The sequence below is a fragment of the Ranitomeya imitator genome, chromosome 4 (assembly GCF_032444005.1).
Source record: "Ranitomeya imitator isolate aRanImi1 chromosome 4, aRanImi1.pri, whole genome shotgun sequence".
NCBI lineage: Eukaryota > Metazoa > Chordata > Amphibia > Anura > Dendrobatidae > Ranitomeya > Ranitomeya imitator.
Genome location: NC_091285.1, coordinates 583,215,337 through 583,226,721, shown reverse-complemented (window position 1 = coordinate 583,226,721; position 11,385 = coordinate 583,215,337). Strand labels below are relative to the sequence as shown.

Here is an 11,385-nt window from a genome sequence, read left to right as displayed (position 1 = left end):
GGGTGCTCGTGGAGAGGCTACATAGTAGATATCAATAAAGGGAACCTGTTACCAGGTTTTTCCCATAAAACCTAAGGCCACAACCTTCCAACCCCATTTGACAGCATTGTATAATGCTGTACAAATTACTCCAACTCGCCCTGCAAGGCAAAAAAGACCTTTTATTACACTCAGCTGCGGCAAGGGCCGGTCGACGTTCTTCATCCGGTGCCTTCTCTCTTCTTGCGATGCCGTCCTCCTTCTCTGCTGTGTGTGGATGACGGACAACCTGGTCACAGGTTCCTTACAAGGTCCCGGCATTTTCATACACAATGAAAGCCTGGGATGGGCTAAACGCGTCCTGTTTGCTGATTGAATTAAAGACAATGTTACCAGAACTTGAGTGCCAGGACTGTATTGGAATCTATTACGTTATTTCAGCAACAATTGTGTTTTTTTCATTTACTGTAACAGAAGGGAACCAACAATTTTGTCCACGTGTGTAATACAAGCTGTGTTTGGATGTAATTAAAATCACAGCATGGTGAAGGGCGGGGTGTTCAAGTCAGAAAAAATAGTACATAGTAAATATAGGAAAACTGACTGAACAGCAATCTAGTCTGAACTGGTGCATAACCAAAAAATACTTAAATAGCAAATAGATCAATGGCTGCACTCAACTGTACTAAACCACGTAAATGTGTGATACATGAAATGTGAATAGCATAATGGCTTGTGAAATCTATGAAAAAACACGAGATGCTTAGCACAAGATTTGGCCAAAAATTGTGAGCCCATCCACCAAACGTCAAGGTAATCTCAGAACGGATGGGTAACTAACCTGACTGCTTAGTGTGAACACTTACCTCTGGCTAATAACATGGTAAAGCCTGCTTTTATAGGAAGCTCAGAACCAACTGTGTTTGGATGTAATTAAAATCACAGCATGGTGAAGGGCGGGGCGTTCAAGTCAGAAAAAAATGCAGGCTTTACCATGTTATTAGCCATAGGTAAGTGTTCACACTAAGCAGTCAGGTTAGTTACCCATCCAATCTGAGATTACCTTGACGTTTGGTGGATGGGCTCACAATTTTTGGCCAAATCTTGTGCTAAGCATCTCATGTGTTTTTTCATAGATTTCACAAGCCATTATGCTATTCACATTTCATGTATCGCACATTTCCTTGCTTTAGTACAGTTGAGTGCAGCCATTGATCTATTTAATACAAGCTGTGGCATAACGTGAAACTTGTGGGCCCCAATGCAAGTTCTCTAATAGGACCCTCAACTATCACAGTTCTTTAATAGAATTAGTCTTTTCATATGGTGTGAAGGGACCATTTGGGCCTTTTAGTCTCCAGAGTCTGACTGCGATTACAAACCCTGCACCCATAATAGTTACGCCTTTGACTATAAGGTCAACCTGACTCCTGTAGGTATGTTCTTCGCAGTAACACAAGCATAATGCGACCAGTCTGAGACTCAGAGGCTGCTGCCATCACCAGCTCTGGCATATTAATTACTGCAATTAGCAATAATAATAATAATAATCTTTATTTTTTATATAGCGCTAACATATTCCGCAGCGCTTTACAGTTTGCACACATTATCATCGCTGTCCCCGATGGGGCTCACTATCTAAATTCCCTATCTGTATGTCTTTGGAATATGGGAGGAAACCGGAGTACCCGGAGGAAACCCACGCAAACACGGAGAGAACATACAAACTCTTTGCAGATGTTTTCCTTGGTGGGGTGTGAACCCAGGACTCCAGTGCTGCAAGGCTGCTGTGCTATCCACTTCGCCACCGTGCTGCCTAGCAATAATATGTTTAATACAGCACTGATATAGACAGTGATTCTGCCAGTGTGACTCCCTCATCCCCCTGCAGATTCTGCCCTTAGCTCTCCGTATCATTTAGGCCGGGGTCACACTAGTGAGTTTTACGGACATATGAGAGGCGCAAAAAATACGCATTTCACATGGACCAATGATTTTCTATGGGGCAGCTCCTATCTGCCGTATTTTACGCATCCGTATTATACGGTATTGTACAGCTGTAGAAAATCGCAACATGCTGCGTTTGTCAGCGTATTGCGCAAGAAATCCGCCAATGAAAGTCAATGGGGGTGAGAAAAATACGGATTACACACGGACCAACAGTGTGACTTGCGAGAAATACGCCAGACATCTCCAGGTGCAAGGAAATGTGCCAAGCCCTCAATCAGGAAGCTCAGACATGCTAATTAGCTGGAAAAGCCAGACAGACATCCCGGAAGTCTGGCGCTCGCCTTCATGGAGTTGCAAGCAGCATGGCAAGCATAATAAATGTGGATATGCTCCTGGTCCTGGTCCAGGAAAGGCCCGAAATTTGGGACCAACGGGATGCCAATTATGCCAACCGTGCTAGGAAAGAGGCTGCTTGGAGGAGCATTTGTGGGATCCTTTTCCCAGAATATGACCAGCGGCCACGTGGGGTCCAGAATCAAATGAGTAAGTACACTCATGTTTATCTGTTCATTAATATTGGAAACTGCATTACCTACATGATTTGCAGACTTTTGTATTTTACATTAAAATTATTATCCTTTATTTATTTAGCACCATTAATTACATGGTGCTGGACATGAGAAAGGGGTTACGTTCAGAGTTTTATAAATGTCGTTTACATTCTCAAAATTTACAATGACATACTGCTACAGAGGGAAGAGGACCCTGTCCTTATGGCCTGAAATTCTTGGTATTTTGCATTAGATCATATTGTGCTGTTTGTGTTGACAATATTTATATTGATGATCTTTTTTAAGAAATGCAGGTTACTAGGCCACATTAAAATCTGTAAGATCATTGTCGCCTTGTGTTACCACTGTGCACAATGACCTTATCCATTTTTTTTTGCTGTTTCATTGCAGTGGAAGATATTATGAGACGATGGCGCAGCATGCGCGACCAGTATAGGAGAGAAAGATCGCAGAGGGCCAGGAGTGGGTCAGCAGCGCCTGCCAAAAAGCGCAAATATATTTATTATGACCGACTCTCCTTTTTGGATCCCAGTATGGATCTGAGACCCTAAGTAAAAACATCAAAACACATTACACATATATTTTTTTACGGTCAAAGTTAAAATTTAAATTACTTATAATACTTTACTAACAGAACACAGTCCAACCTCACTGTGAGGGAGACCGGCTCAGACTCAGAGGCCATCATAGATCCGGTTGGGGAAGGAGAAGAGGTGGCTGGCCCATCTTCACATCCTTCCAGTGTCATCCCTCCTGCAACATCTTCAGTTGCAACTCAAGATTCGGCAACAACTGGACAAGAAACTGCACCACCACCCACAGCAGCACCACATCCAGGAAGCCAGGAGGAAGCAGGAAACTGTTGCAGCCCTACTGTTCCTCTGGAGACATCCCCACAGCCTGCTGTCATTTCCCGCCGTGGCCGCAGGAGGAGAGAGCTGCAAGAAAGTCGCAGGAATGTGGATACTGGGGTCCTAAACTATTTAGCCAGGGCTGCACAGGATGATGGTGAGGAGGCCTTTGCGAGGAGCCTGGCCCGGTACCTCCGTCCCATACCTCGTGAGGCAAGGCTACGTGTGAGAGGGTGTATTCAAATACTTATTGATTCATGCACCCCCCAAATAATCCATATGAATTGTTTGAGATCATTGAGAGGTGGCAGCTCTCATCACGTAACCTCATGCGCATTCCATCATCTCACCAGGTGCATGATCAACAAGTATTTGAAGCACCCCCTCCACGTGTGCCTACACCTCTACCCCTTCCCACCCAAAACCAACCAAGGCCATCACATTACAATAATCCGACATTCCATCAACCTTTCCAATATGGCCACTTGTCCAGACCCAGTGCTGGAGGCTGGTCCCAACCTGGTTTTGAACGACATGGCCATATTGGGTGGGGTTATGAGCCAAGGCCTTTTTTCAACCTCATGAGGGCCAGACTCAAAACACGTATTATTCTAGCCAATACCCAACTGGCCAATATGAATAAGGGCATCAATTTGAGCATGGTCAAACATCTAACACACAGGATGATGTACAATTGTCCCAACAAAGGCCACCTGACCAGAACCCTGAGCTTCCACCATCTCCTCCAGCAACGTACAGAAATCTGTAATGCTTTTTTGTTTAAATTTTGCAAATTTTTTACATTTCATTTTCTTACAATTTTATTATTTGATCTGCTGTGATAGCACTTGTTTTTTTTTTATAGTTTTTAAAAAACCCATATGCTATTAATATGGTGTTTAAACACAAAAAGTGACTTGGGCTCAAAATAAAAAATAGAGTCCAAAATCATTTACAGTTTGTTTAACCAATCATTCCAACCTCAGACTCAATTACTTGGTTGTTGAACATCTGGTACATTAGTCAAAGAAACACACATAGTTAAGTAATGTTTTTTTTTAAGTTTTTAACTTTGCAAAACATATATAGATATATATTAAAACATTAAAGCAGCATTATCTTGCCAGGGAGTAGCTCCATGAGTTGACACAAAATAATTTGTCAATATATCCCTAACTTTTAGGCCAGAAAGGGGACGCCGCGGAGGAAGGACTTGTGTTGAAGGCCTACCCACATTAGGCGACATGCCTTCACCACTGTCAATTGAGGAGCACTCATGAATTCTTGTGAAGTTGTGTAGAGCAACACAAGCTTTTATTACTTCATTAACATTTGCCTCACTCAGCTGAATGGCAGACTGGAGAACACGCCATTTTGCTGCCATAATGCCAAAGGCTCACTCCACCAGTCGCCTTGTGAAAGTCTGACATTAAATACACGCCGCCGATGATCCAGGTTGCGCCGGGGATAAGGCCTCATGACATGCCTGGTCAATTGGAACGCCTCATCTGCCACAAGTACATATGGCACTGGTTCAGCATCGGAGCCTGGGAGTTGCTGTGGTGGTGGGAGGTCCAACAGGTTTTCACGTAGCCGCCGACCCATAATGGACGCATTGAAGACTCTAGAGTGTCCAGTTCGCCCATAGGCCCCAATGTCTACAATTATAAACCTGTAGTCACTGTCAACTACAGCTAACAGAACTACAGAGAAAAACTGCTTATAATTATAGAATTGGGTGCCCGAGGTCGGTGGCTTACGCACCCTGATATGTTTCCCATCCAGGGCTCCAATACAGTGCGGAAATTGACAAGATTGTGAAAAAGCACTGGCTATTTTGAGCCAATCCTCCATTTTAGGTTCCGACATCACAAGTTCATGCAGTCTGTCCCAGATTTCAACACATGTGTTACGTACAATGCCTGAAATTGTTGACCGCCCTATGAGAAATTCTAGATGTAATCCTGCATAAGATAAGCCAGTTGACAGAAATCTGAAAGCACAAAACAAAACAAAAAATATATACATTACAATGCTTAGACCAGGGGTGGGCAATGAGAAAGTGGGATGGTTTCAGAGGGCCGAACTAATATAATTACCGTATTTTTCGGACTATAAGACGCACCGGACCATAAGGCGCACCCCAAATTTGGGGTGAAAATTGCAGAAAAAAAGATTTTTTATAAGATGGGGGTCCGTCTTATTGTCCAAATTTACAGTATCTTATGGTAAGATTCTTACCTGAGGGCTGGCGGTGGCAGAGCAGGGTCACAGGAGGCATGATGTTGGCAGAGGTGGGGTGATGTGGTGTGGCGTGCGGCGTGCACCTGAGCAGAGTCCCTTCCTGCTAAGGCGGGCGACGCCACGGCTTGGTGTCCATGGGGGGGTTGCAGCAGTGGTGGTGCGGTGGCGGCAGCAGCAGAGGTGCGGTATGGCGTGCGCAGGGTCCCTTCCACCGGTGAGGTGACACAGCGGCCAGGAATGCGATGTGCGCACCAGAGCCAGGTTGAATATCGGCGGCGGCGGCCATCTTCCCGAGGCCGCGCATGCGCAGATGGAGTGCTCTGCTTCACGGGGCTTCAGGAAAATGGCCGCGGGAGGCCGCGCGTGCGCAAATGGAGATCGCGGCGGCCATTTTCCTGAAGCCGAGATCTAAATCTGCAATCTCGGCTTCAGGAAAATGGCCGAGCACTCCATCTGCGCACGCGCGGCCTCGGGAAGATGGCCGCCGCCACCAATAAATAGGTAATCAACCCGGCTCTGCTCCTCCTCAGAAAGCGGCTGGCCGAGCGGTGCCGAGGGCGGCTGTCAGAAGTGACAACTAGCTGGCGGGCCGCTGAAAATCATCAGGCGGGCCGGATACGGCCCACGGGCCGCATCTTGCCTAGGTCTGGCTTAGACAAAACCATAGTAAAACAAAGTAATATGAGTAAAAAAAAAAGGCAGGACAACAGTGTACCTTCATAAATTTACACTGGATAACAACATTTAACATTCACTTCATATTTGTATAGCATTGATAAAACATTTAGTAATCTAATTAAAAGAATATGCTAGGTTGTTAACATTACCAAAAAAATATCATCAACATACAGTATGTGAGGATGGTGATTACATACCGTAAGGTAAGGAGAAGACGCTCCTCTGCGGATATGCATTTCCGCATCCTAGTGTCCTGATACGTGAGTGAGTCCTGGATGTACGATCTCCAACAACATATCAAAGGTGGATATTGTCATCCGACAGTAGTTGTAGAATTTTCCCGGATGTGTCCGCAGAGCTGAATATAGCCTGTGAAAATGCCCTTTAGTGGAGCGTTGCTGCAAAAGTGGGTGCACCCACATTCTTCTTCTCCTTCGCAGATCAACGATCTCAGGGTATGGCTGGCCAAACCGGCGTGACAAGACCCAATTAAATAACACCCGCTGAGTTGGTGTGAATTGCAGGAGGTCAGACATGTTGCACAAGTAACACCACAACATCTACCCAAGCACAGCACCAAAATGGCCATATGGGAGAGTTTCATCTGTTGTTGAGGCCTTAAATAGGATTATGCTGATGATTTAAATTATTTTCAGGCCTCAAAACCGTTAACATGTTCAATTTGTGAGTTTGCGTAAAAAAAACGCATTACGGATGGCATACGGATTAGATACGGAGGTAAACATGAAAATAAAATACGCTGCCACACCCTGCCTACGGATGACTATTTTGGGAACATTTCTGCATATTACGCATGTAAAATACGGACCGTATTTCCCTACGCTGAGTGTGACCCAGGCCTTAAAGAGCACAAGCAGAAGTCCATTTTGTAGACAAAATTATTAAAATTATTACCACTAAAATTATTACCACAACTTCCTCTAGCCTATTGGAACCAGTGTCTTGAATAAATATGACATATGTACGTTTTATCATATACATTAATGGCATAGCCACAATTTCAGTACTTACTCTTGTTTATATAGTAGCAACATATTCTGCTGCACTTTATTCATGTTTTCATCACTCTGTGTGACCGTTGGGGTTCATAATCTAAATTTCCCATGAATTTGTTTATTTTTTTGGCGCGAGGGGGTTAACTTACACAATTACAAGGAGAACATACAATCTCCATGCTGATATTGATGAATTTGAAGCCGTGACCTCATGCGCTGCAAGGCAAGAGTGCTACCCACTGAGCCACCGTGCTACCCACTGAGCCACCATGCTACCCTCTGAGCCACCATTATGGAGTAAAAGGCACACTTTTACAATATGTGTATGGAAAACACCTGTGTTAAAACTTATGTAAAAGATATATAGTAAACACTAAAATTCAATAGTACAAATTTAAATAAAGGCGGATGATAATATTATACTTATTCCATGAATATAGCTTTTCTACCATTAAACTGAAAGTCAACATTAAAAGAAAATAAATGGAGGAGTGATTTAGAGACATACCAAGGGTAGGGGTATTTTATAATTTGCTTTGACACTTGTTAATTTTTTTTACTTTAGATGTAATCTATAAGTAAGAATCTAGAAAAAGAAATGTAAATACACATGTTGTTCACAAGGTGGCAGCAGAGGTTTTTTTATAGCCCATTGGTCATGTACGCAGTATAGAATGTACAGTATGTATATATGGATGATGGATCAGTATGTGTATATTGCAATTTTCTTTAACTTTTATTCTGCATTTATTTCTATATATTTTCTAGGCACGGGAAATTGTTCAGAAGGTTCTAAATCCAGGAAACGTGAGTTTAAACCTGTGTGTATGATAGATCTTTGAGGAATTATCAAAATGATTGTGTCATGTCATGCAATCGTCATATATGAATGGGACTAAGTAGGTGCGAGGTTACTTTCTGGTAATGTCCCTTGTATTAATGGTCAGAGGAAAGCAAATGTTCATATTATTGATTATAACCATTGCTTGACATGTCAATATTACAGTACATGTCAATAGAGGCCAAAGGAGAATCAATGATTGGATTATGTGAACATGTGTGCAATATTCTGCTCATAATAAAAGTATCTCCTTTATAAGTAAAATGATTCTAAATAGAGGTCATTGGGTTGTTTTATCAGTTTGGTACATGCCACTTGCTTTAATATGTTCTCTATAGCGCATGTCCAAAAGTAAGGAGAGTTCTCGTCTGGAAGGACGGTTTGTCAATTTTAGCAACATCAACTGGTATATATTAATATTACGTGTAGTTTCTGTATCTTTTCTCTCCACTCCCAGGTCTCAGATGAAGTGCTGGCACACATGGGCTCCTTGGTGTTGGGGATCAGTCCGGCCTTTCTCCAGCAGTTATCACACAGTCAGGTTGCACAGCTGCTGCCAGCCTTGACCAGTAACGCAGACCTGCTCAGTTCTGCTCAGACGCTCGCCGTCTTCAGGACACTGTGGGTATGTGCAGATGAAAACTTCTATGAGAATTATTTCTAATATTTAGTGCAAGCATTATATTTATTCTTCAAGTAAAGGAATATCATAAAAGCAGCATTAGCACCTGCCAAGTGGGTATGGAGTGTAGAGCAATTTAAAGGGGTTCAAAATGGCCGCTGTCACATATTCCAAGATGCAACCTATCCAGACACTCATTAGATCGGGTTGCCTGGAGAAACACCACTCAAGACATATGTCAGTGCGATGTTAGAGCAAGTTCCTGTCAGGCTGAGGAGCAAGATTGTAGATGAGCACAACTGATCTGCTCACTCAGTCTGACAGGTGAACAACTGGACACAAGCAAAACCGAAAATTAAAAAAATAAACTAAATGAGCAAATACCCTGTAATACGTAAATGAATAAATAGTAATAGTGCTTGTAAATAACATACGTTACTTAGTTAGCACTATTTTGTTCAAAAAATTGTAAAAACCATGCCATCGCGACAAGGTGTACCCAAACGGGACGGTACTTAACCTTCACCTCACTCTGTGTCAGCAGATGTCAAAATAGGTAAGGGCAGAGCAGGACACAGACCCGACTGTTCAGACACCTGCCGGTGGGAAGCTATATGAACAAAATGTACAGCCCAAAAAGAGGAGCCGTACTCCTGTTTGTAGAAAGTACAACAAAATTAAGCAAAACAAAAAAAAAATTATGCATAAATGTTCATTTACACTGTGGCCATTTAACAAACAGAGCCTAAGGGAAAAAAAAGAAACAAACAAAAAAAATAGATAAAATATAAAAATAAATGAACAAATACACCATGGGGACACCAAGTTGAGGTGCTGGTAATAACACTACAGTAAGTAAATGAATAAATAGTAATAGGACATGTAAATAACATAGGGTACTTAGTTAACACTTTTTTGATTAAAAAAGCATATAAGCCATCTCACCATGAATAGTTGTACCCAATCAGGACAGTCCCTAACTCTTGTAGTTCACCTCCACTATGTGGACACAAACAGGGCTGAAGCAGGAGAAAAAAAACTCTCCTCCATGACTTTTTTCCTGTTACCTCAGTCCTTTTCCTTGCTGCACTGCAGAGAGGCTGACTGAGCAAAAGAGGTTGTAGCCTGAAATATGTGACAGCAGACATTTTTGACAACTACTTAGATCATCTCATTAAGTTGGACTCATTTTAGCTTAAGAGACAACAGTACATAAGAAAACCGAGGATGAGGTTCTACCCTGAGGACAAATCAGTACCAGGACTTATTTCTGACTGGGAGTATGAAGATGTACAGCAAGGCAGGGTAGGGGCCCCGCTCACTCTATACTGACCCCGAGTCAGTGTCAGACTGGGGTGCTAAGGGCCCACCAGTAACATTGACTTTGGTGGGGCCCACTTTTCACCTGCAAACAAATATTACTTTATCCTCGATCTCAAATTTACCTATATCTCTATATAATAATAAACTGACTAGTTTGGTTAATGAATGATGAGATGCTGCTTTTTTCTGTACAGAGTGAATCAAGTGAATTATGCCAAGTACTGCCCATGAAATGGGGTTGGTGGCCCAGATCTGCACAGGGGCCCACCAGGGAATTCCCCTGCTACCCTATGGGCCAGTCCCATCCTGCCCCCAGTACTTATCACCTATATTTACATCTTCCTTTTGTATCTGTATTTGTCATTCGCAGGAGTCATGGAATATTTCCCATAACCTTAATGAGCTGGGCCCTCTACTACCATCATTACCGCTGATAATGTTACGTACAAGGAGCAAAGAAGTGCTGTCTAACCTGTCTAATGTGAGCGCTATGGCTGGGGTGAGATGGAATGAACAACAGGTAAAGCACCTTCATGATCAATTGCTTTATTTTATAGTGATTCTGTCATCCCAAAAGTGCCTTTAAACTAACAATACAGTGATATAGGGAACTTAGCCCCCAATAAAATCATACTAGTGCAAGCCTTGAGAAAAGACTTTTAATGTATGTGTAAATGAGGAGTCTTCAGTGTTCACTTGGTATGGTAGAAGAGTTCAGTGGGTCGTGTTGTCCCCTTATTTAGTATCTTAGGCATTTACCCTGCTTATGATGCACAGCACTCTCTTCCTAGTGTGAACGCAGTCCTGAGTGTGTGCGCTCGCGCGCTGACACTGGCTGTGCCGGCCACGCACACAGTTCATTTTGGGAATGCACATAGTGGTTGAGAGGCTTCCTCTACCTGGCTCCTGGATGCCCTGGAACATGTGGAAGTGTAGTGAGCAGCTTCAGAGAGGAGGAGATGGCGGAGAAAGTGCAGCTTTATTGCATTACTGAATAGGTGATTATCCTCACTGCCACCAATGATAACATTTGATCTGCTAATATAAAGAAACAGCAACTCATCTACATGTGCTAAACACTGAAACCCTTTATGTACATGGGCCTGGGATATGCAACATTGTGGAGGAACCACTGCGTGGCGACATTAATGACATAAGGTGAATAGATGATGAATCCCGATTAGGTCAGCCTGTATTATTATGTAGGAGAACATTACAGCAGTGGACTGTGTATTCTCCCCCATAATTCATTGTCAGAACAGAATCCAACATTACTAGGGGAAGAGCTGAAGATGAAGGAGATGTTCCC

At 43.0% G+C, this 11,385-nt stretch overlaps 1 protein-coding gene across 1 annotated transcript in view; it reads left to right on the top strand.

Moving 5' to 3' along the window:
• Positions 1-10,451: 10,451 nt before the first annotated feature.
• The window catches only part of LOC138676817 (stereocilin-like), a 62,101-nt gene continuing 61,167 nt past the window's right edge, over positions 10,452-11,385 (top strand). The window contains exon 1 of the mRNA XM_069766461.1: positions 10,452-10,596. Within this exon, the coding sequence (XP_069622562.1) occupies positions 10,513-10,596 (84 nt within the window). The 5' untranslated portion in view covers positions 10,452-10,512. The remainder of the gene's footprint in view (positions 10,597-11,385) is intronic.